The 26,715-nt window shown below is 38.7% G+C and overlaps 1 protein-coding gene across 1 annotated transcript in view; it reads right to left on the reverse strand.

The window, feature by feature from the left end:
- Positions 1-26,715, reverse strand: part of kcnt2b (potassium sodium-activated channel subfamily T member 2b) — a gene marked incomplete at its 5' end in the record, with an annotated part of 95,190 nt that overhangs the window by 38,404 nt on the left and 30,071 nt on the right. Inside the window, 12 exons of the mRNA XM_084111401.1 lie at positions 1,653-1,761; positions 3,460-3,523; positions 5,360-5,496; positions 5,716-5,880; positions 9,337-9,517; positions 11,960-12,054; positions 12,360-12,443; positions 13,056-13,130; positions 14,264-14,323; positions 17,317-17,365; positions 19,720-19,773; positions 21,228-21,327. Of these exons, the coding sequence (XP_083967527.1) occupies positions 1,653-1,761; positions 3,460-3,523; positions 5,360-5,496; positions 5,716-5,880; positions 9,337-9,517; positions 11,960-12,054; positions 12,360-12,443; positions 13,056-13,130; positions 14,264-14,323; positions 17,317-17,365; positions 19,720-19,773; positions 21,228-21,327 (1,173 nt within the window). The remainder of the gene's footprint in view (positions 1-1,652; positions 1,762-3,459; positions 3,524-5,359; positions 5,497-5,715; positions 5,881-9,336; positions 9,518-11,959; positions 12,055-12,359; positions 12,444-13,055; positions 13,131-14,263; positions 14,324-17,316; positions 17,366-19,719; positions 19,774-21,227; positions 21,328-26,715) is intronic.

Genomic DNA, 26,715 nt, shown 5'->3' on the forward strand with positions numbered 1-26,715 from the left:
AGGGGGTGCTGAAGATGCAGGGGGCGCTGAAGATACAGGGGGCACTGTAGATGTCATAACACTTAAAATAAACATGCATTTTTTTGAAGAAGAAAAACACTGAATCATTTGCAGGTCATCTTGACCTACTTTAGGCACCAGTGTAGGTTTTCTGGGTCATTAATCTTAGTGTTATGTCAATGACTGACATGGCAGGAGGGAAGTGAGACACCATTCTTCAGTTTCAGATACAGGAATTAGTGTACACCAGACTCATTTCTCGTTCTCCTTTGATGGCAGCACTCTATAGAGACTTTGTTCGACTGACAGATTGTGTGATACTGTGTAATCTGTGGTTGATCTCTGGGTAAAGCTCACTGACTTCGCAGATGCCTCAACCACTGACTCATCATGTCTGTTCCTCCTCTGCCTTCTCAATGACCTTAAAACAAGCGCTGTCTCCACATGCAGGGCAGACCATCATGTTCTCAGCATTAACCACAGGACTGTACAGGTCAGTGAAAAAGTGAGTCTTCTAATTTTTATTTGCTGCTCACTGGATCAGCAGAGGCAGTTTGAAATCTGGATCTCTAATCACTGCCTCACCTCACATCCTGCAGCACCGTGAAATTCTCCATCATTTCCCGGTAATAACTCTAAAATAACCCTCACGCACACGCACACACAAACACACACACCAAAGCAAACGACATCTTCATAAACAGGAAACTACTCCCAAACAAGGGTTGTATCGACTAGTCAACTAGCTACTAAGTTATTAGTGCTAGTTAGTAACTCTGCAAAACCATTCAAGGGAGGAAGGTCAATTGAATGAACACGGATCCAGTTGGTATCCAGGTGGCATTTAGTCAAATAGGTGGTTACAGCACATTGAAAGTATTCATAACCGAAAATAAATGAGTTTAAAACGGAAGTGCGTCATGAAGCTCAGTGCAAGTAGTAAAAAAACCCCCAGCATATTTAGTGTAAATAATTATAAGAATTAAAATCATAAATGGATGCTGCTTTATTGGGACATTACTTGTCCCTGTTCCTAACGCCCTTCCATACACTCACTCCAAACCCTTTCCATTAAATACTTTTTTCCCACTTTTAAATACGCTCTATTTCCACTTTTTGAATTTTTTCTTCATTAATATTAAAATAAATGCCTCTCCGAGCTGATGTGCGATGGGAAAAGAGAGAAGAATGAGTTCGGAAAATGTGTATTCGAACTCGAGTCGATCATGCTAACGCCACACCACTGATTCTGTTGTCTGTGGGATTTCTTTTGTAATTTTGTCTGGCTCAACCAGACATTAGTGGGCGGAGTTAGTGTAAAAAGCCTCTGCCAACAAGGCGGGCTATTTGCACTTGGTGTAAAAAGACACTCTGTAATAATACTGGCCTTCACACACATAATTCATCCATCACAGCATAGCATGTTGTGAGGAACGGGTGGACTGGGGAAGTAAAAAGCATTATTCACATTTACACAGCTGAAGAGGGATATGAAGTGGGTTTAGTGTTGAAGGACACAGCTTCAGAGGGAAGGAGATTGGCTGATCGCCTGTATCTCAGCACACTCACACATGTTCGAAGTGCATCAAATATCACACTATCTTCCACTCTCCACACCTGTATTCTGAGAGAAACACATTTTGCACGCTGACCTGCGAACTTGATGTGGAACTTATTCTCGGGTTTGAGGATCTGCACATAGAGAGGGCAGTTTGGGGCAAAGTCCTTCACGGCCCAGGCTCTGAGAATGGTCTGATGGTCCTGTGTCAAAGAAAAACAGAGAGAAAGAGAGGCATTTGAACAGAAGTATACCATTAGTCACAGTGTTTCTCTTATGTACCCATTACCCTCTTTACAGAGAAATTAACATCTAAAGTGCCTGATAACTAGTGAAGGTGAATCTCATTAAAACCTGTACAGGTCTCATTTCAACACACACACAAAAATATATATATATATATATTAAAAAAAATCAGGAAATCATATTTTGCATAAAGAAAATAAAGCCTATTTTTGGGACTGTTACTTTTTTTTGTTTTTTTTTTGCAATGTAATATTATTTAAACATTATTAAGCACATTTGTCACCATGTTCCAGACATTCCACGTTTTTAAAAATTATTCGTAAAAAAAATATTATTGTAATACAATGTTTTTATTTAAATGATAATAAATTAAACGTATAGTACAGGATGAAAATTTGTGCAATTATATCTTTTATAAAAAAAAAATGTTTTGCATTTTGCAATATAAAGCCTATAGTTTTTGTCATATTCAGTTATTGTTTTTGTTTCATTTTAGTTTAATTTTCATGTGCTGCATCCGCAGTAGGAACTAGATTTTGATCTTTTAGTTTGTTTCTCATTGTTTTTCTTTTCTGTTTTCCTTGGTTGTCAGGGCATTTGTTGTCATAGTTACTCATTGTTTGATTGATTAGCCCCACCTGTCTCTTATTTCCTTCTTCAGTTATCCTGTGTATATATTGTCCTCAGTTTCAGGGGCTGTTTACATGACACCGTTTTCAACTAAAAACGTAAATCTTTTTATGCATTTTGGCCGTTCTTTTACACGACAACAGCGTTTTGGGTGCCTGAAAACGCAAACTTTTGAAAATGGGTTTAAAAGTGCAAGTTTTTGAAAACTCCATGTAAACAACAAAAATGCAAATCTCTGAAGATGATGATGTCTTGCACATGCGTATTACATGTTCAGTCTATAGTGTTCCATCGCCATCTAATGGCCTGGCAGCAGAATACAGTGTTTTTAGTCGTTTTCGCTGATCTTTGTGAATGGGGATCGTTTTGACAATGGTGTCGTCTGTACGCGGAAAACTCAAAGGAAAAACTACTCCTTTTTAAGCATATTGTTGTTGTGTAAACGTACCCTGAAACATTGTTTTTATCCATTCTCGTTAGTTGTTTAGTGGTTTATTTTTTCTTCAATGTTCACTGTATTTGTATTTTGGTTTATTGTTAATAAAAATCACTGCTGCGCTTACATCCTGCCTCAGCTCATCTTTCCTGCAACCCTTTCTGACAGTTTTTTTTATATTACTGCAATAAAATTATTTTATATTGATGGTATGTATTACAGTAAGCGGAGGAGAGAATTAATGTCACAATGCAAAATTAGGTCTCCTTTTCTTGATGATTAATATAAAATTATAATTTAATTCTTTTGATTTTGGGTTGAAATTGGGTTGAACATTTTCTTGACAGGTTTCGTGAGAGGCATTCAACTACTTTCTCAAACGTCGCTTACAACTGCCTTGAGGATAAATCATTTCACGTTGAACTGTCAAAATGTAAAATCAGTAAGGAGAATGTGAAAGAGTGTAAGAGAATCAGGCTATTACATGGGATGTTCGAATCTGCTGCTTCCTATTTTACGGACAGAAACGAGAGGGTAGAGAAGCAGAATGGGAAAAAAGGTGAGAAAATTTAGCTGGAGGAGAACGTACAGCGGCAAAGCGGTCCACTTCAAACCGGTTGCTTAGGATAAAACAGGCCTTGGCATCATCCATCCTGCAGCCGATCACGATGAAGAGGATACAAGAGACCAGAGAAACAGGGTCAGGTTCCATAACAGGGGGGAAAGGAGGGAGACAAAGAGAGAAATAGAGTGGACAGAAGAGAAAAACAGAGAATGTAAAAGATAAAAGTCAATACTTCCAGAAGTGTTCATATGACATCTGCGGTCTGCTACTGATCACCACAAAAATATCTTCAACTCGTCCCTCAAAAATGAATGAGAAGTGTGAGTTCTAGTTAATCAAAAAAGCTTTTCTTAAGCAGTTAGAGCTGATGGTAAGCTATCAGTTTAAGCAAGACTAACAGAAAACAAAGAAAGGGAAACATTTGACCATTTTAGCTTTGGTTATATAATGTGATTATATAAGAGATCATATTTTCATTAGTACTTAATACGGCGTTTTCATAATTTCAAATCAGTCACCAAATAGAGTGTGATTTGTTAGAATCATTTAGTAAAACATATTTTTTACTCAAAGTCATTAACATTAATATGAGCTACACACTGCTTTTAAAGCCTCCAGTCAAAATGCAGTGAGCTGAAGGAAGTGCTCAAAATGAGTGAAATTATTGATTATGAGTTAATGAAATGGAATATTTATAAAGACTTATAAAGGCACTTGAGGCATAGTAGGTCATGATGTCCCTTATGAAAAAGAAGTACACTTAAAAAAAGTACCATTTATGGAAATAATAAACTTCAAAAGAATACTTACACTTATATATACTTTACAGCAATTAGCTGAACTTTTTTGACCCACTCGAGTTACTTCAATTTTCTTGAAATATTGTTAATCTGTACTGGCAAATGTATACTGTCAATCATTTATGCTAAACTAAAATATACTGGGTTGCACTTTATTTGGTAACACTTTATTTTACAGTGTCCTTGTTACACATGTTACATGTAGTTACTGTAGTAATAACTATAAATTATGCATAACTACATGCATCTAACCCTAAACCAAACCTTATTCCTAACCCTATAGTAAGTAGATGGAAGTAATTATTATTACTCAGCACTTAAATGTATAGTTACACTGTAACAAGGACACCTTAAAATAAAGTGTAACCCTTTATTTTAAGGTGTACTTGTTACAATGTAATTATTAATTTAAGTACTGAGTAATAATAACTAACTACTAGCTATAGGGTTAGGATTAAGTGGCCTTTCATTCCATTGATATTATAATCTGCAAGTATAAACTTAAAGGGATACTTCACCGATTAGCATTAAGCTTTGTATCAGTAGAAACCCGGTAGTATTTTCGAATGACCGTGCTTCCCTCCCTCATGTCCCCCTGAGACGAGAGATTTCTGTATTGTGTGTCTGGAAAAAAACCCTCTGGTGACGCAAAAATCGTCATTTAGCATCATCGGAGGCATTTTGTCCAGAGACTCGAGACTACAGCCAGTAGTAGGAGCTCGTTCCTGCCCATAGGGGGATAGGGGGATCTCACGATAAAACACCGTCTTTTCAGTTTCGAGTCGACTAGTGGCCTAGTTGTATCATTTCTTCCGATACTGCCCTCTGTAACCGGTAGGCGTGGCATGGGAGTGGCCTCGTAGGGCAGCGAAGCAAGTGCATTCTGGGAGTTGTTGTCTTTCATCCACATGAGCCAAAAATACATTTTCTGGCTTTTCTCAGTCTAGAAGGCACCAACTTCTAAACTAATTTCACATTTCTACTACATAAATGACCCAATTTAAATACACGTTCATCTTTCCTGCAGTGAAATATCCCTTTAAGATTTGAAGTATACTACAAGTGCACATTCAAGACAATTAAGCGTGTTCAGGTGATTAGTACTGTTTACTCAGCAGGCTTACTTTGCCCTCATTAGGTCCTGGTCTTTGAGAGCAGATCCCTGCAGGTAGATGACCCTTTGAGCCCACAGTGGGATATGGAGTACTCTGCGCACCTGGACGTCCATTTCAGCAGGACACAAGATGACCACATAGTAATCCTGGACATGATGAGCGCAAGTTAGTGGAAAACTGCAAGCCAGTGCAACTCGTATCAAACACATAAATAGCTTGGTTAAATTAAATTGATGTTCAGTTAATCCTAGTACAAGCTTCCAGCTATCCTTAAGAGGATTAACAGCGCACAGCAGGCTGTCTGAGCTCAAATTAACATGAACATACACACATTTACATGTGTACATACACACACGCATGCTTACCTGCAGTCTGGGATGCGCAAAGAACTCGTTGAGAAAGTCCATGAGCAGGTCTATCTTGAGACAACTGACACACAACACCACGTGCTTCTCGGTCTGGGCGCGATAGCGGCTGTAGTTCCCTCCAGACTTCTGTCGCTCCATCCACAAGAAAGCCAACTGCTCAAACTACGAGAAAATTACAGGGAACGAAGCTTCATTAAGACATCAGGCTACACGTGGATTATCACAACCTGAGATAACTACCCGTGAAATTAAGTTCTGCGGGATTCTGAATACATTCTGATTCATAGAATTGTATATTTTAAATGTATAGTTTTGACTACTAGTCTTGAATATTTGCATATTGCTGTGGATTGTTCGTGTAGATACTAGGGTTGTAACAATATATCGTGTCACAATATATCGCAATACAAAAATGCAACAAAATGTATCGTGGATAGTGACAATATGTATCGTGGATAGTTCACCCAAAATAAAAATAACTGTGAGAAAAAATTCAAGTGTTCAGAGTTCAGTGTCAGTACTACATTAAACTACCACATACAATGTTGAATATAATGTATAATATGGGGAATATTTGTGTAAAAAGTGGCCTTCATTATTTTAAACATATCTTGTCAGTGACAGAGTGCAAGCATATTCGTTTAAAATAATTCTGTAATTTCAGCTTCAGAATCATGAACATATTTTTATTCTGGTGTCACAATTGTCCTGTGCATTGGGTTACTAGCACCAAAGTTCAATCCTTTTCATTTACACCCACAATGTAATAAAATTTAGCATTTTAATCAGCAGTACATTTTTTGTTAACCTTTTACCATATGTCTTGGAGTATCGCAATAATTTAATATTGTGAGTTCAGTATCGTGATGTGTATCGAATCGTGACATGAGGGTATCGTTACACTGCTAGTAGATACTGTTTTTGATCATGTTTCTGCAAAGATAAGGCTGCTGTTGTGGACTGTGTAGGTGATATTGGCAGTGAGGATATTTTATATATTCCTGTGTAAAAGCGCTCAGACGCATGTTTAACAACAGGCGTAAATGTCTGACAGAAGAGCTTTGCTCCCGGTATTGAGAACATAAAGGGATTCTCAGCAAAGATTTGAGCTATTTTATTAGCAGTGGTGGGTAATGTCTGTTATTCATTGGCTTTCAGGCTAATGGTATTTGGGAACTGAGATCTGGCACTGTTTAATTGCAATACAAAAGCTACGAAGAAAAAAAACCTCATTGCGATGTGTGCACAGGGAGCGATGGGATACGGCGGCTGCTGTCAGTCTGTACGGTAGGATGGCTCTCTGAGGGCCGTGAGCCATACCGGAGATTTCCCCTGTCAGGCCAGAAACAAACACAGGCTCGGCCGCAACACTCGAGCACCAGCTGCATGTGGGGGGCAGCAGTAAATGTCAGCTGGTATTTGTAGATGAAAAGAGTGGGAGGGCCTCGCCGGAGCCACTGCCATTTCCTGTGTGATGGAAACATAGCAGCTTCCCGAAGAGGAAACTGGCAGGGAAGCCCTCACATCACACATGAAAGACAAGCCCGCTCTCATCTCATTCTCTCCTCAGCCCCACGGGAGGCTTGTGCTCGTGAGTGAGTGTGTGCGAGACCTGTTTTGGTGAGTGTGTGTCAGCAATACAAGGTATATGTTGAAATGGGATGTGAAATGCGTTTAATTAAAAGCACTGTGTGCATGGAAGCGTTTGTGTGTGTGTGTGTGTGTGTGTGTGTGTGTCAGACTGTGAAAATCACCAGCTGTGTCGCGTCTCACGGGGCCTTTAACACAAAAGTGATTCGGCTCAGTGCTTTTGTCATCATAACCACATAATATTTGCATAAAATGTCTGAAAGTTGAAAGTAAAAGTGGAAAACCTTTTTTGAAATAATCTTATGTGAAAGAACAATGCAGAACTACTGTTGAGTAAAGTTAAGATAAAATACTCCCTTTCACTCACTAGATTCTGTTCCACAGTAATTCATAAAATTTGCCTAAACGACACAATTTCAAAGTTCTTTCAAAGAACTTGCCGAAAGCTTGATGTGAATATTAAGTGGAACGGATATATTCTATTAAGATGACATAAGGTAACTGTTACTATTACTAAGGCTATGTGTGACCCTTTGAAATCTTCTATTCATCTTTCTGATTATCTGCAATTTAGAAAATGTCAAAACTGTAACAAATGTCCATCTAATTTAACTTAAAAACTGTTTATATATTAATATATTTTCTAGTTGAAGCCTCAAAACTGAATTAGATGATTAAATTATTTTGATGAGTTGAAGTATTGGGGAAAAAAACATATGTTGCCATGAATTATTAATCATATCAGCTTCAGCTTTCGGACCAATCAGTAAACATTTGACAGTTTCAAGAGTCTGAAATTAAAGGCAAAAAAGATATACAAAATGAATTCATGCCCCCACAATTCGAGATATGGGTGCAAAAATGCCCCTTTACTAACTTTTCAATTTTTACCATATCACAAACGCAATAATGTTGATTTTCCAGACTATCAGCACAATTGCAAATCCGTTAGTAATTTTATACAACAGTTCAATAAAAAAAGTTTATTAGTAATTTACATTTTAGACAAAACATGGTCAATAGTGCCTGTTTTTGCTCTAGATGACCAATGAAAATATTTCTAAACAAAGCCAGAGCAGAACCGTAGTGTGTTTCTGTTTCTGATACTGAATGAATGCACATTTTTTAACAAATCGGGTCAACGATCCATTCATGAAGACAGCCACTTGCTTCGTTCCTGAATGAATCAGCCATTTGAGTGAACTGGTTGCATAAATGACTGAACCGCTGCACATCACCAAGCAAAAGACAGTAGTGGCGCATTGTTGTTCTGGAATGAATTAGTGTTTTTCAACTAATCGGTTGAGTAAATGATTCAATGACTAACTCATGAGAACAGCAGTTTCGTTCCTGAATTAGTTCAATGAAAGATTCACTGAAAAATTCTAAACACTAATGCACAGACTGGCGATTTGTACACACACACACACACACACACACACACACACACACACACACACACACACACACACACACACACACACACACACACACACACACACACATATGGACATAGTTTTAGCATGGTAATGGATACGGCAATGTTAATGTATTTGGTCTTGGTAGACTAGATCTGCCACACTGCTGCTGCAGAGCAAGTATGGACTTATATAGTATAGATACATAGACACGCTGCTGTGAGCACGTAAGATATGCTGTTGCTGCATGAACAGACATGCATAAATCCTGTAGCAGATCTATAGGCAGGTGGAGCTGGGGGAGGTGGAGGGGTTTAGAGGAACTGATAGCACACTGCAGGACTAGCTTACAGCAAACACTGAACCAGACTATTTAAATGTTGAGCAAACAATCTCATTGGCTGCAGGACCAGCAGCTTATCAGCATGTGTCATGCGGTAATGATGTCATTGCTAACAGATTGGATGTGAAGGATCTATCAACCTGCGCCATCTAGAGTTTCATGACAGAACTATATACAGTCTATATATATATATATATATATATATATATATATATATATATGATTAAAAGGATGAGTTGTAATGGTCCGACCATGTATTTTATTTACCTGTATTGGTAGAACTATAAGAGCTACACAGATCATGATGACCACGAGCAGCTGAGAGGGCCAGATCTGTGGTGTGACATCACCAAAGCCCACCGTAGAGAAGGTGACAACACAGAAATACAGAGAGTCAAAGAGCGTCAGGTTGTTCCCTGCACGTTCCAAGTGCTGAATCCCGCAAATACTGGAAAAGAGAGATAAAAGGGTGTAAGAACAGCTGAAATATGGATTTAAAGGGATAGTTCACCCCAAAATTAAAAGTCTTTGCGTGTTCTTCAAAACATCTATGATGTTATTTTAAAGCACTATGAGTATGAACGGTTGTGTGGAAAAGAGCTGTACTAAGATTTTTTTGTAAAAAAAAAAAAAATTATGGGTTTAAATATGGTGATGAGTAATAAAAAATCTGAATAAACCATTCCTTGAAAGGCTTTTCAGGTGGACAGGTTTGCAGGCATTTGCATGTATATGGAAAGCCAGAGGGTTTCTATCATCACCGGATGATTTGGAGCAAACTGTGATAAACACGAGCCAAAACTGTGTGGTGAGCCACACGCAAGACGACATGATGTGAACCCTGTTTGCGTGCCCGTGTGTGGGTTATCTTTCAGTATCGCTGGTGTGTGTGGCGCTTGTGTGTGTTTGCTCCGTGTTGAAAGGCCGGTTGAGTCAACACGCAGCTGTCAGCGGTGAAAAGGTCATTCGATTCTCTCCCTTCTGTTTTACAAACGCACCGTTACCCTGTACATTCGGCACCTCCCTGCTACTTACCTCACAGAACAAAAGAACACACACACACACAACATGGTGTTTAATTAATCAGCACTTTGGAAACATCATCCTGTCAAATCCTGACCAGTCACACAACATCACCACAGATCCTATTCTGCTATTCTACGCATTTCTTGTACCAAAAGCACAATTACAGTGAGGAAAATAAGTATTTGAACACCCTGCTATTTTGCAAGTTCTCCCACTTAGAAATCATGGAGGGGTCTGAAATTGTCATCGTAGGTGCATGTCCACTGTGAGAGGCATAATCTAAAAAAAAAAATCCAGAAATCACAATGTATGATTTTTTAACTATTTATTTGTATGATACAGCTGCAAATAAGTATTTGAACACCTGAGAAAATCAATGTTAATATTTGGTACAGTAGTCTTTGTTTGCAATTACAGAGGTCAAACGTTTCCTGTAGTTTTTCACCAGGTTTGCACACACTGCAGGAGGGATTTTGGCCCACTCCTCCACACAGATCTTCTCTAGATCAGTCAGGTTTCTGGGCTGTCGCTGAGAAACACGGAGTTTGAGCTCCCTCCAAAGATTCTCTATTGGGTTTAGGTCTGGAGACTGGCTAGGCCACGCCAGAACCTTGATATGCTTCTTACAGAGCCACTCCTTGGTTATCCTGGCTGTGTGCTTCGGGTCATTGTCATGTTGGAAGACCCAGCCTCGACCCATCTTCAATGCTCTAACTGAGGGAAGGAGGTTGTTCCCCAAAATCTCGCAATACATGGCCCCGGTCATCCTCTCCTTAATACAGTGCAGTCGCCCTGTCCCATGTGCAGAAAAACACCCCCAAAGCATGATGCTACCACCCCCATGCTTCACAGTAGGGATGGTGTTCTTGGGATGGTACTCATCATTCTTCTTCCTCCAAACACGTTTAGTGGAATTATGACCAAAAAGTTATATTTTGGTCTCATCTGACCACATGACTTTCTCCCATGACTCCTCTGGATCATCCAAATGGTCATTGGCAAACTTAAGACAGGCCTTGACATGTGCTGGTTTAAGCAGGGGAACCTTCCGTGCCATGCATGATTTCAAACCATGACGTCTTAGTGTATTACCAACAGTAACCTTGGAAACGGTGGTCCCAGCTCTTTTCAGGTCATTGACCAGCTCCTCCCGTGTAGTTCTGGGCTGATTTCTCACCTTTCTTAGGATCATTGAGACCCCACGAGGTGAGATCTTGCATGGAGCCCCAGTCCGAGGGAGATTGACAGTCATGTTTAGCTTCTTCCATTTTCTAATGATTGCTCCAACAGTGGACCTTTTTTCACCAAGCTGCTTGGCAATTTCCCCGTAGCCCTTTCCAGCCTTGTGGAGGTGTACAATTTTGTCTCTAGTGTCTTTGGACAGCTCTTTGGTCTTGGCCATGTTAGTAGTTGGATTCTTACTGATTGTATGGGGTGGACAGGTGTCTTTATGCAGCTAACGACCTCAAACAGGTGCATCTAATTTAGGATAATAAATGGAGTGGAGGTGGACATTTTAAAGGCAGACTAACAGGTCTTTGAGGGTCAGAATTCTAGCTGATAGACAGGTGTTCAAATACTTATTTGTAGCTGTATCATACAAATAAATAGTTAAAAAATCATATATTGTGATTTCTGGATTTTTTTTTTTTTAGATTATGTCTCTCACAGTGGACATGCACCTACGATGACAATTTCAGACCCCTCCATGATTTCCAAGTGGGAGAACTTGCAAAATAGCAGGGTGTTCAAATACTTATTTTCCTCACTGTAAGTGTTCTGCTCTCCCACTGACTTATTGTAAAGTTAAACAATCTTCTTAGTAAATGAATCATTTCAGGCCCTGTTTGTTTTTTTCTCTCACCAGGTGAAGATGAGGCAAAGTAGGGTGCTGATGAGGATGAGCACCTGGTTGAACATGGCCGAGTGTGTACGCTGAATCGCTCTGTGCAGGTCATTCTGAAAACAACATGAAGGAGAAGAGAGAGATAAAAGAAGGCAGAGATGAGAGACAGTAAGACATTTAATAACGTATAGTGCTATTGTACTTGTACTTATGATAAAAAAACCAAAACAATCATCAAGAGGTTTGGCAAATTTGATAACCAGCAAGCTTTCAACAGCAGAGGACAGATACAATCAGGAAAATAAGGCATGCGGAGGAAGTGAGATAGAGAAGAAAATAAGAGCTGTGTGATAAAAGTGGATACACACAGACACAATTTCACTGGAAGAAAGGACAGGAGATAGGCTTCATTTCTTACAATCATGTTCTCAAGAGCGTGTTTGGCCAGCCAGCAGTTCAGGAAAACTGGAATGAACAAGTTTCTGAGGGAAGGCAAAATCACCTGATTGGAAAGAAAAAAAGATTTAATTTCCTTCAATTCAACGAGTTTTGTGATACAGCTCTAACACACAATACATATATAATATAATAGTTCAGGAACACTGCTGCTCCACTGATGATTCTTTAGCTCCATGGCAAATATACTATATTTACTAATATATATATATATATATATATATATATATATCAGCAACACAGTTTTAGAGTTTTTGGTAGTCATGTTAAATTATAAAATTTAAATAATAATAATAATGTCAGAAGCCAAAAAAATTATTGTTAGTATAATAATAATAATAATAATAATAACGTCAGAAGCTAAATATTGTTTAATTGTTAGTAAAATAATAATAATAATAATAATAATAATAATAATAATAAAGTCAGAAGCAAAATATTGTTTATTTGTTGGTAAAATAATAATAATATCGTCAGAAGCAACATTTTGTTTATTTGTTAGTAAAATAATAATAATAATAATAATAATAATTTAATAATAATGTCAGAAACAAAATAAAATAATATTTTAAAATTGTTAAATAAAATTACATATAATAATATTAATAATAACAAATGATCCATGTCCATAAAATCCCATTGGCACATTTTTACTCACAGTGATCACAAAAGGAACGGCGCTGATCATCTCCAGAATGAACGGAATGCGCAACACTTGCTCCCAAACGTTGCCCTAGAAACAAGGATACTTGTGTCAAGGTCAGGAAACTAGTGTTTGTGTGACCTCTTGGATTAGAGGATAAAACACTGCTTTGATAAGGTTTGAACCATTGAAAAACAGCAGGGTTAAAGGTCACTCTCCTCGCCCCCTCGGAAATAAGTTTCATTTATCGGATGCAGTTGAGCCTGTGGCTCTATTAAGGTGTTAAACGTCTGCCATATTTTACAAGCAAGATATATGTTTAGGTCTCACCCATGTGGAACCTGCGTGGGTGAAAAAGCCTAGATGGTTTCGAAAGAAATCAAAGCAGAACATAAAGTGAGAGATGTGTTGATGCAGGATGTACTCATCGCACTGGGATCAAACGAGGTGTAGGAGACTCTAAGACATCCCTTCACTATCAGTGTCTGGAGGACAAACATGCCTCATGCTTTCTCTCACCACTTAGTCCCTTCAAAACAGCTCAACGCAACTCTTCCTCTACTCTTAAGGTGGTTAAGCTTGTTTCTGAAACGCTTTAGCTTGCGTGTTGCTTGTCTAAGACGGTCTACAGGCCCTAAACAGATAGACCAACATGATGAGCCTGCTGGTGAACCAAATTGGACCAACTAATGACCATAAATACCGACTATGATCATCTAGGAACCACACCGGCAGTTTTTTTTTGAAGGATTCTATCCGTTTCTCCATCTCATTTTGTCTGACCTTCTCAAATACACTCTGGGGACTGCAGATCTAATATATTCAGGGTGAAGGAACGATCTAAAAAGTCAATGGGACACAATGTTAAACATTCCAGCTCTGCTCATGAACATTAATTACATGAGATAATGTAGTAGTCCATAATAGCATTAATGCTCACATGTTCGTTTAGTCAACTGCCGAGCAACCAGATTTGTGTGGTGAGCTACTTTTTCTTAGGACTAAGCAAAACAAACATACTGATTATCAGTCACAACATGCAAGATAAATATCCCAATACAGAAGGTTATTTAGAGTTATTTGGTAAAAGCTCAAATGCAGCTAGCATTGAAATGAATAGGAATCTGACAGATACTGTAGTTCTCTCTAGGTATTACAGGCCGCTTTGAAGCCAGTACAAGTACTAGTGATAAGACCATGAGCACATGGGTTGTTTGACTCACCTTGTAGCTGAGGTACACCAACAACATTGTCTCTGAAAAACTGATGAATGCAACAAGCACCTGGTGAGATGAGAAAATAGGCAAACAGAGAGATAAAAAGAGACAGAGATTAGAGAAAAAAGCAGAGGCTGTGTAGGAAGAAACAGCAGGAGCAGTGAGTTTCACACTGTCTGAGAATAAATGGCGAAACTGTGGGCAACACAACAATGGAAAATGTGTCTGTGTGTGTCTTTCAACCACAGGCTCTTGTATGTACCATGGATTGATTTCATATTTATTTTTGCTACTATTATTTGGTAACACTTTACAATAAGGTTTCATTTGTTATCACTGGTTAAATACAAAGTTCTGTCATGAAACTATTGGCTGATTGGTTCCTGCTGTATCAGTAGCCAATGAGCTCTGATCAAGTTTGATCAAAGCAATAAGGGATTAAAACTTTGTGAATAGAAAGTTGTCAGAAATTATAAAGACGACAAAAGAAAAGAATAATCAGAGCCATAACCAGGCTGGAGAGCGGTGAATGTGTGCAGGGAAGACTGAAACTGAATGGGGCAATTTGCACCACAAAACAATAGAGAGAATACACTGAATGGATGCTTTGAAGATGACAATAAACATCAGTTAGCATTTTAGAGTCTTCTCAAAATAAAATCACATGACATGTTCTTGAAATTCAGAGTTTTAGACTTGTCTTCAGAATATAACTGTCACAGTTGTGTTCTGTTTGTGTTAGTTACATGTCTTTTGTTCTGTTTTCCTGCCACTCATCCGTTTCCATGTCAACCTTTATTAGTTCTTCTGTATCACCTGTTCAGTTAATCATGTTCATCAGTGTTTGTATTTAGTTCCTTCAGTTCAGTCAGTCCTTGTCTGTAGTTAGTCCTATTTTGGTGTGTGTAACCTTCTGCCTGTCTGTACTCGTTGGATATTATTATAAGTAAAAGTTTGTATTGGAACTTTTGTCTCCTCATCTTCGTCTGCCTGCACTACACCGTGACAGAACTACGGACCTCGAAAATGGATGATAGGACTCAGTTTATTTTGGTGGCTCAGGAGAGCACTGATTTTCACAACGAACTTCTGTCGTCTTGCATTTACCAGCCTGCTCGACGACGAGACCCTGAGGACCTTGTTCCTGATCGGGGCCACTTTCAACCGTCCCATTGATCTCCCCGACACCACAGGACTGAACTGGAGGGAAACTGTCCTCCGGTGTCTGAAAAGTGTCGGGCCTCGATCAGGAACAGGTCAGGTCAGGTGGAGTTGCCGTGGGTCTGCCTGTCACTCACTCCATCAGGGTCGGTGGATCTCCGGTCTCCGCCTCCGACCTCCTCGACCCCGGACTCCGCTGCGGCCTGTCGACCCATTGGCTCCGCCGTGGCTCCGCCGTGGCTCCTGCCTCCCTCATCTCCGCCGTGGCCCATCAGTCCACCAGCTCCGCCGGGCACCCTCGTCCCCCCGGTTCCGCCTTGGTCGTTCCTCACCCTGCCCTCGCCTCGGAACTACCCTCCTCTGGTTTCGCCTCGTCCCTCTGGCTCCGTTGAGCTCCTCTCTCCCTCCAGCTCCACCTTGGTCCTCGGTCACTCCGGCTCCACCGTGGCCTTCTGGATCCCCGCCTGCGCTTCAGTCGCCAGAGCCATCTGCGTCGCCAAGTCCCTCCAGATCCTCTGCATCGTCCTGTCTCGTCGGTTCTCTGGCTCCACCCTGGTCTCCTCTCCCACCTGCTCCGCCCCTGTCAGTCGGCCCCCTGGAGTCGTCAGCCCTGCCTCCACCATGGCTCCTCCCTCTGTCGGCTCCACCCTGGTCCCTCTTGACTTTTGTCTGCCCTCACCTTCGTCCTCTTCCTGAGTCATCTCCCTCCGCAGTTGGTCTTTTACGGCGCGAGAAGGACGCGCCTACCGGAAGGGGGGAGTACTGTCACAGTTGTGTTCTGTTTGTGTTAGTCACATGTCTTTTGTTCTGTTTTCCTGCCACTCATCCATTTCCATGTCAACCTTTATTAGTTCTTCTGTATCACCTGTTCAGTTAATCGTCGTCATCTGTGTCACCTGTTTTCAGTTAATCATGTTCATCAGTGTTTGTATTTAGTTCCTTCAGTTCAGTCAGTCCTTGTCCGTAGTTAGTCCTATTTTGGTGTGTGTAAACTTAAGCCTGTCTACTCGTTGGATATTATTATTATAAGTAAAAGTCTGTATTGGAACTTGTCTCATCTTCTTCTGCCTGCACTACACCGTGACAATAACGTGGCTGTAGCTGCAGAGCATTTCTAGATTAATACAATGCCAACTTCAATTTTATTTTCATAAATATTTATACAAAAAAATAAATCATTATAACATAATTAATTCTGACTTTACAATAAACTGCCAAGTGTCTGCTTAGTTTCAAATGAGACCAGACTTATGCTTTTAGTGCAAAGGGTTCATGAACTGTATCTGTTTTAGTTTGGTTATGCCATTTATTGGGATTATTTCAAAAGTGGGGGTGAAGGCTAACAGGTTAGAACTTAGAAAATGCCTTAAACTTTTCATCATTTATTTATGCTACTATAATTTACATATTTTATGGTGTTCGCCTTTTTAAGTTGGAAAATAATACATTTAAAAAATAGAAATAAAACAAATTATCGAAAGGAAGAGTTAGATAAACAGATTAATTATGATTTTAATAAATCTTGCAATACTTACATCATTAATAAAATCATCAATGTAAAATATGTGTAAATATTATTTAATTGTATTTGGGAAACATAAAATGCTATAAATTAGCATTAGGAATCACCCCACATTTTATTCAATTTTTTTTTTTTATTTCCACCATTGTGATTTCCATGACAACATTAATTGTGATTTGGAAAAAAAGAAGATTTTTGTTCATTAAGGGTAAGATGACAGAATTCTTCAGTGATGCGTGTGCATCCATTGTTTTAATATTAAATACAATCATAAGAGCCCAAAAATTTACTTTTAAAATCACACAAAGGACAAAAGTGCCTGTAGAAGAAACACAAGTGTATGTGTGTGTGTGTGGATTAATGAATTTGTTCTGACCTGAAGAGCCCAGAGTGGCAGAGGCCTGTTCACCCAAATTATGAGGGACCTGATGAAAGGAAGCCATTATTATGATGAAATGAGGTAAAGAATGAAAGGGAAATTACAAATTAGAGACGCTCGGATCAAGAAGCAGGCCCATAATTGAACACTTTTTCCCCCCACACGTCAAACAAACACACCAATTCCAGAATCCAATCCATTTACAATGCCTGAGCAATAAACAGATTCAAATTAACATTTTTGTTACAAATTAAGAAATCAAAGTGTGTATTCTGCAGTAAAGTAATGAGCAGAGTGGCATCTTGTCAGACATACCATTAAATGCTTACAGAATGCCGCCAGCATTTTTGGTTCTTAATAAATAGCAAAAACCTGACCGCCTTGTTAAACAGGTCACGGAGACTCCTTGTGCACTGTCCTGAAGTCAATAAATCAATTCTACTGCTGGCATGAGACAAAACAGTCTAACTGTACACAACACAATACATTTCTAGCAAAAAAGTCATTTGAATCACAGCCAGTCAGAACATGTTGGATATTTAACATACAGTTCAATTTTAGACCAATCAGATTTGATTGTGGGCGGGGCTACCCAGCACAACATCACAGAAATGGGAAACAACCAACCAATTTGTTGCAGTTGGTTAAAAACATTCTGCTCGTGTTTCATGAATGAAGTGGTTTTGAGTCACACAGCAGCTTTACCCTTGTTAAAAAGAAGCACTTTAAAAGTGTACTTACACTCTCAGAAAAAAAGCCTTCAAAAGGGTTCTAATATGTACCATTTAGGTACTAATATGTACACGTTTGGTACCAATATGTACCTTTGAGGGACTTAAATGCACTCTTTAGGTACAAAGGTGTACCTTTTGAAAAGGTACCGCCACAGTGACAGCTTTTGTACCTTTTTTTCTGAGAGTGTATTATGGAAATATTATACTTTAAATTAATATACTTAAGTGTGAACTGAATGTAATGTTTTCAGACACTTAAAGGAGCAGTTCACTTAAAAATTTAAATTCTGTCATCATTTACTCAACCAAACAGTTGATGAGCCCCATTGACTTCCATAGTAGGAAAAACATACTATGTTAAAAATTAACTGTTTGGTTTCCGACATTCTTCAAAATATCTTCTTAAAGTGTTCAGCAGAAGAAAGAAATTCATACATGTTTGAAACAACTTGAGGGTAAGTAAATGATGACAGAACTTTATTTTTTAAGTGAACTATTCCTTTAACTCCATGTTATACAATTAAATGAAAATGATTTATAGTTTAAATTTACAGTAAATGCTATTAGCTGAACTTTAGAGTGCTAGTAGGACTTAATTACATCTTTATAATTTTGTCTTTGAAATGGTTGAAGTGTACTGCTGAATGTAACAAGCATTTATGCTAAACTAAAATATGGTTTAATGTTTTGATGCTTTAATATTGAAACTTGTATTTCATGTATTTAAATATTTGTAATAACACATTTAAATGATAGCCTATTAATTTTAAATCTAATATTGAATAACACGCTGCAGTTTTATAATCAAGTACTTTTTGTCAACATCCAAATAAGTGTACTACTTTAAATTATGACAAGATTATTAAAGTCCCCCTGTAGTCAATAATTGTATCCCTTAAAACTCATCTTTGATCATCAAAATGACATATTTAAGCTTTTTTTTTTCTTGAAAAAAAAAAATCGTCATGCCTAAAAATAGCTTGAATGTAACTATGCAAATTAGCCCCGCCTCCACTCACTCACAGCAGCTCAGAGATCCACTCGTTGACGATCACACGTTGATCTGATTGGTTACAAGGTAGTTTGTGACGTCAGAAACACCAGCGATTTCAAACCATATTTTTGAGACTGTCTTTGGTTCACTGCAGTTTTATGGAGAAAATACTCAGCAATGGTGTTGACTTATGAATTGACATATTAAAAACACCACATAGACATAAACAACATTAAAAGCTTGATTTTCACCACAGGGGGATTATAAAACAATGATTTAAAATGTGCTTTAAAATCAAACTTTTTAAAAATGTGTTAAGAAACAGTAATAAAGTCATTATGTGGCGTATTTATTCATTAATATTATCTGCAAGTACAGTTTATATATATATATATATATATGTATATAGGATTTGCAGTACACTATAAGTGGACATTCAAAGCACACTTCTTTTTCACAAGGGTATATTAACCTTAAGATGAAATATCAGAAGAGATGATGAGTTGCAAAGTTCCTGATAAACATATTCAAAAGAGGAGATTCACATTCCTTAAATTTATATTGATTTTCTTCAGATTTTCTCTATTAAAATGGCCGTATGTCTGTGTGCATCTGGCCCTCGGCCACCATGTTCATTTCTCATCTCTCAGAGTCAAGAGCCTGGATCCTTACCAGTCGAAATGGCTTCTGTTGTGGGCAGAGGCATTCTGTCTGAGACAGCCAGGACTGCAGGGAAAGCAAACACACACAGATAAGAGTTGCAACTGCTTGCTTTTTATGCATGGACTATCCAAAGGCACTTCAGTCTTCTCCGGATCTCACTTTCCCTTCGTCTACCCACACACTCTCTCTCCAACACCACATGAACTCTTCTCTGAACTGAAAATAGATTTTCACTTTTGACCGTCCTTCACTGTTCCTGTCGTTCACTTGCATCTCTTTGGCGTGAGCTTCTCGCTATGCTGTTCTTCTGCACTTTGGCATTGTTTTTTCATTTACACTCAGAAATGAAACAGACTCTGACCTGTTTCTCTGTATATGCCTGTCTTTCTTCTTCTCTCTTACTTCTTCTCTCTTACTCAATTTTATGCAAATGAGAAGTGATGTAATGCAGCAGCTACCAATGGAAATGCAGACAGCCATTCGACTGTTACAGCTGCAGCTAAGCAGGAACACCTACTAGCAAAAGCAACAGTACGGCTAGTCAGTGACCTCAAGCGATTAAACGCTACCTTTAAGATATACAGTACGTTCAGGCAATTTAGTCAGTAAAGATTGGTGTTCCTACTCGACCGCTGTTTCCAAATGTATCAGGAGAATGGCATCAATGTTCATAAAGTTCAGTTCTACTCTAACTGTGGTTGGAACGCAATCAAACAATTGCTGTTCCTTGAGAAACCTTAGATTGCAAACTTTAGCTGAGTGTGACGTTAGCATTTTGCTAAGCTAAGCTACTTCATACTATAACACAAAAACTTCCAACACACAAATGTTAGATGAAGATATTTTAAATTGATTTAAGTGGTGTTTATAATGACATTTCCCTTGACTGCAACCACCATCTTGAATAAAAATTGGCCTTGCTATGAGGGATACATGCAATGTTATTTTTTAACAATAGAACATTTGACCTCGACAACATTTTGGTAACACTTTATTTTACAGTGTTCTTGTTACATGTTACATATGGTTACTGTGTTAATAACTAAATTATGCATAATTACATGTGACTAACCCTAAACCAAACTATAATCCTAACCGTAACCCTGTTGTAAGTGCATGTAGTTAATTATTATTACTTACAACTTACATTTTAACATGGACATCATAAAGTAAAGTGTAACCAACATTTTCACAACACTTCTTGCAGTGCATTCTGGGATTGCTTTCTCTACAGAGGACACATGCACCATCTAGACATTGCTGACATCTTTAGTAAAACTGTTTTGGCCAAAACCGAAAATTCTTTTTATATTTTTTCAAATATTTCTGGCTGCTGAAATTTCGGTGCATCTCTACTACGTTTTTGTACATCAAATTTAGGCGAAATTTTGTTAATATGAGGCACCTTTAGAATATGGCCAAAACAATATATCTTAACAGGCTGAATAACTTTTCTGTCTACTAAAACAGCTTTCACGTCAAGTAAAAATATCCTCGGTCCCATTTGGCTGTCTCACCAGTCTCTCTCCTCCCGCGGGTCGTCCAGCAGGACTCGTACGATGTAGAGCAGGCAGCTCACAACCTTCAGGAAGAAGTTGAAGAGTCGCACTCTCAAACCTGCACACAAGAGCGTGAGTCTGTCACCAATCAGCGTTACAAAGAGCTTCACAAACAACAGACACACCAAGCCCAATACTCACGGACGGGACACGACAGCTAGAGGACAGCACATCAAACGGCCAGAAACAAATACAAGACCAACCAATTACTCAGCACCAGCTCCACAGAGCCACTCACAGGGGTCAACAACACTCCACGTGAAAGCAAAAACAAACTACCACCTCACAGGACAAGAAAAGCCACAATTAGAGCCGCCGCTCGGTCCGGCCGAGAACTCACTGGATCTTTGGTTTTTGATGAAGAACAGCTTCAGACGTTCCTTGAATGTGTTTTCATTCACATAGAACTCTACCTGCACTCTAAAAGGAATGATGGTGTTTGGTTGGAGATGGAGAGGAAGGGGGAAGGACAGATAATGATGACATATATGAGAGAGGAGGCAAGAAAGTTAGACGTATTGCCATTGCCGTAATAATAAAAAGCAATCAGTTGAGAGCTAGAAAGTGCTGTTGCAATATTAAACTCTAACAGCTTTAGAAGGAAATGATGTTGCCTTTTGTGTGCAAGGCGGCTGTGGTTGACCTCGCCATCCGCGCTGACTAAATCCAGAATTATAAATGACTCCCACAGCGAGGGAGAACGCAACAGGAGGAGCCATAACTCTGGTGCTTTTCATTCCAGTCCACACTCTACAAACAGAGATCTGGAACTGACCGTAGAGGAATACTCCAGCTCGCGTTCGACCCGAAGACTGTCCGGCATCTGCAGCGGCAAGATGCCAATAACCACAGGCAATCATTTCCAAACAGGAATTCAAATGTGTTCACTTGCACTTACTTGCACAAATGATCAATATGGTTTAAAAGCAGAAATGGGAAGCTCTTGTGTTTGGTAAAGCACTTAAATGGATTCCACGGTAAAAATGTTTGTCGTTCAGAGCATTTACATTTATTCATTTAGCAGACGCTTTTATCCAAAGCGTCTTTCAATTGAGGAATGTAACAACTGATTCATCTTAAAGATGGAATAAACACGAGAAGTGCTAGTAATACAAAGTTTCAGCCGTCGTTCAGGATAGTACATGCTAGAATAGGGAGGGATTCATATATACTGAGAGCATTGAAAAAAAGAATAGACCGTAAAATAGAATAGATATATATATATTTTTTTTCAGCAGGATGGAGTTAAGTGCTGATGGAAGAGATGAGTCTTCAGTTGTCTCTGTTCCAGCTGTCTATTTGGCGTTCCGGATAGGGTTGGGAAGATCTTGACCAGCAAGGAATTGAGAAGAAACTTGAGAGTTCTTTTGTGCCACTCTGTACTGTTGCACATGCATTTTAAACACCCTAGATTAATTTATATATTACTGACCATTCATTTTAATTCAGAACTTGACAACTTTCCAATGATACACTGTCGACTTTTCTTCTGAGACATCAATTTGGTTGAGATTGAAATTTCAGTGTTGTTTCATCGTTAACTGAGAATTATATAAAATCCACACTATATTATTTCAATGGTTTTAATGTTTTCATATTTAGCAAACTACACTCAATTTAAGGAATAGTTAGGGACTCAAACCCTTGACTTTTTCATGGCTAGCGCAATGCTCTATTCAGTAAACAATGAATGTTGATATGCCAACATTGACTTAATGTTTTATTGCTTGTTTGATATTTGGGTTAACATCAAAATTCACATTCAAAAGATTATTGTTAGAAAAATGTCTTTCATTCAAGATTATTTCAAATGTCATACTGTATATGGTAAAAAGCAGCAAACAAAAGTTAAATGATGTAAAATATAATTCCTCTGACTGTCTGTTAACAATTCAAGATGTTTACGCCAAGATCAGTCATCAACATTTACAATCAAACATGATTATAGACGGCAAATTTGATATTGTAAATTAAATTACTTCCATATCCCACCCTGGAATTCATGCATGGGCACAAAGGGAAAGTAAGAGTGTTTAAACTTGGCCATTATGTCCATATCAAATTCAGTTCAAATCTGTCTGCTGGTTGTTGATTGGATAAAGGCAGATCTAAACGTGAGCTTGCAGTCGATTGTAAGAATGGGGAGGGGTTTATGCAGACAAAGGGTACATCTACACGACAACGATATGCTTAAAACTGAGAAGTTTTTCCTTTGCGTTTTTCCACGTACAGATGACACCATTGTCAAAACGATCCCCATTCACACGGATCCAAGAAGACAACTAAAAACGCAGAATTCTACTGCCAGGCCATTAGATGGCGATGAAACACAATAGACTGAACACGCAATACGCATGTGCATGACATCGTCATCTTCAGAGATTGCCGTTTTTGTTGTTTACATAGAGACCGTTTTCAAAAATGTGCAATTTGAAAGTCATTTTCAAAAGTTTGCGTTTTCAGGCACCCAAAACGCCGTTGTCGTGTAAACGAACGGCCAAAACACATTAAAAGTTTAATGTTTTTAGCTGAAAGCAGTGTCGTGTAAACAGCCCCTAAATGATTGATGAAGTCTGGCATATGTCACCATGCTAAACATTCAACATGCACAATCGGCCAAAAAGCCCCCAATAAGGTCCGACTAGTGGCTGCGGTGTGGAACACACCTCAAAAACTGGGCCGGCTGACGCTCAACGATGGCTTTATGCCATTATTCAAAGGTAACTTTCAATGTTTCAGTCTTATGGTTATTTAGATATTCTATTTGTTTATTTAAGGGTTCTAAACTTTCTTTCGGTGTGTGTACTGTGAACGTGTTTCCAGTTCATTTATAGACACTGAATGGCGAGTCAATATAATCGTCTGTGGTTATTGACATCACGCCACAGTAGCTGTCCACACACATTAAGTTGTAACAATTATGTTCCTTAAAAGGTCACTCATGGGAGAATGTCACACACATCGAGTTCATTGTACTCTGGCACGTTTCCAGTCCCGTTTTAATCAGTTTCCTGGGCTCCAACTATCCAGGGACTCATAAAGAGGCATTAGCCACAGACCAGATCAGTGTGAGCCAGATCACTCCAGTCTTTTTAAAGACTTCCTCTCAGATCTCTGGAGCCAGCCTCATTTCCACAGAGCTCTGCGTAATTGGACGGAAACATGGAGGGAGACATAATATCCGGTGAGTCATGTCATAACAACGAGAATAAAAGAAAGAGAATGTGTGATCTGTCCATTTCTCGCACTCGTAAGTCAGGGAAAAAGAGATAATGTGAATTCACAGTCTGGAAAAGGGGATCCGGACCCCACGTGGTGGTCGACCCTTACGTATCCTCTCCTCACAGCGAGAACCCCGTCAGACCATGCTGTGTGTTGCTATGGCGACAGAGGTTTCTCTGGGTTTCCCAACACACACACACACACACATCTACATTAGTTGTAATAATCAAGTTTCATGGGTGTGGAGGACTTGATTAATTCTGAGCACCTTGGAAATAATGGCCTTTGCACACAATATTACCTACTGTAAGTGTCGTGATTGCGGTGAGAAAATAAGTATCACATTAATACGCGTGTCCAAAAAACACTCATTTTGGCCATTGTGAGGACCACCTTAACAATATTTCATCGTGAATTACAGGAAAGATTACAGGATTTATGGTCACAAAAACACATCCACGTCACAGCAAAATCAAAAGAAATGTTATTGTGCATTAGATTACTCTATAATATTATTTTTGCATTTACAAATTATATTTTAGGATCATTGATTTTTTTTTTTTTTTTTTTTGCATTGTGACATTATTTTAATGACTATTATCATGTTTTCATCAATTTCATTCATCAAATACCAGTAATCTGACAAGCGCAAACCTTAGTAAATTAATTTAAATACTCCCATTTTTTAATGGGAAAAATACTCTCATTTTTCCATTTAAATACTCTCATTTATCCTCCCATAAATGTTGCTTCTGAAAGGGAAACATGTAGGAAACAAATGCATATGCAATAAAGTCAACTGCAAAAATAACCTTGTATCCATGCCTTTTCAGCGCCAATTTTTCACTGGGTGTCTTTAGTAAATCCTGACATTAAAGGGGACCTATTATGCAAAATTCACTTTTGCATGGTGTTTGGACATAAATGTGTGTTGGCAGTGTGTTTACACAACCACCCTATAGTGATAAAAATCCACCCACTCCTTTTTTTAAATCCCCATAAATCATAAGCAGTGTCTCCCAACGACCTTTTTTCAGCCGTGGGGCTCCGGGTCGAAATGAACACCACTACGGAGAGTTTCTGTTTTTGATATTATAATACTGTGAGATGAGATAGTCCTGGCAGAGCAGAGCTTGTGAGGCTCCGCCCTCTGTGCTGGCAGCAGCTGCTCATTTGCATTTAAAGGGGCACACACTAAAACGGCAAGTTTTTCTGAGCCCCAAAAAGTGACAATTTAAACATGCTGTAAAAAATTATCTGTTGGGTATTTTGAGCTAAAACTTCACATACACACTCTGGGGACATCAAAGACTTATTTTACATCTTGTGTCATTATTTTGTGTGTATTTGACTGTTTAAGCGCAATACGCAGCGAAAAAGAACTCAATTTAGTGCTGGGGGGCGGCTTTATTTGCGCGCTCTGTGAAAACAAAAAACTGCGGGAATGAGTAAAATTATGCACAATACGCACAATCCCATGCCGAAATTTGACAACAATACTCATATGGAGCAAAAGAAACGAGTGAGTAAAGGGAGGCAGGTTTATGTGTCAACTCGCTGTCGGAGAGATGAAAGAGCGAGAAAGCGCAGCTGGTATTGTGTTTCTATTCCGCAGAAAACTGTATTGAAAAATCTATATTTTTGACAACACTACATTGCACACCTTTTTAAAAGACTACAATTGAAAAATTTATATATTATACGTTCCAGTTATATTTTCACTTTAGCTTGGTTTGACATGCTATTTGAGCTAAGTTAAAGGATTAGTTCACTTTCAAAAACATTTTTGCTGATAATTTACTCACCCCGATGTCATCCAAGATATCCATGTCTTTCTTTCTTCAGTCGAAAAGAAATTAAGGTTTTTGAGGAAAACATTCCAGGATTTTTCTACACAGAATGGACTTCAATTGCAACCAACTATAACAATGTTCAAAGAAGGTTAAAATGTCCATCTCAATGCAGTTTCAAAGTCTCGACACGATCCCAGTCGAGAAATATGGGTCTTATCTAGCGAAATGATCAGTAATTTTCAAAAAATAAATAAATAAATATATATACTTTTTAACCACAAATGCTCGTTGTGTGCCATCTCTGAGATGTGCCACGCATTGCGTCATCATGTTGGAAAGGTCACGCGTCACGTCATCTTCATCTGCAAGTTATCTGCAAGTTATTTGTCTGTGTATTCCGGTTCAAAAAGGTAGGGAAGGGCGAAAAATTT

The sequence above is a fragment of the Abramis brama genome (genome assembly GCF_963993115.1).
Source record: "Abramis brama genome assembly, chromosome: 1".
NCBI lineage: Eukaryota > Metazoa > Chordata > Actinopteri > Cypriniformes > Leuciscidae > Abramis > Abramis brama.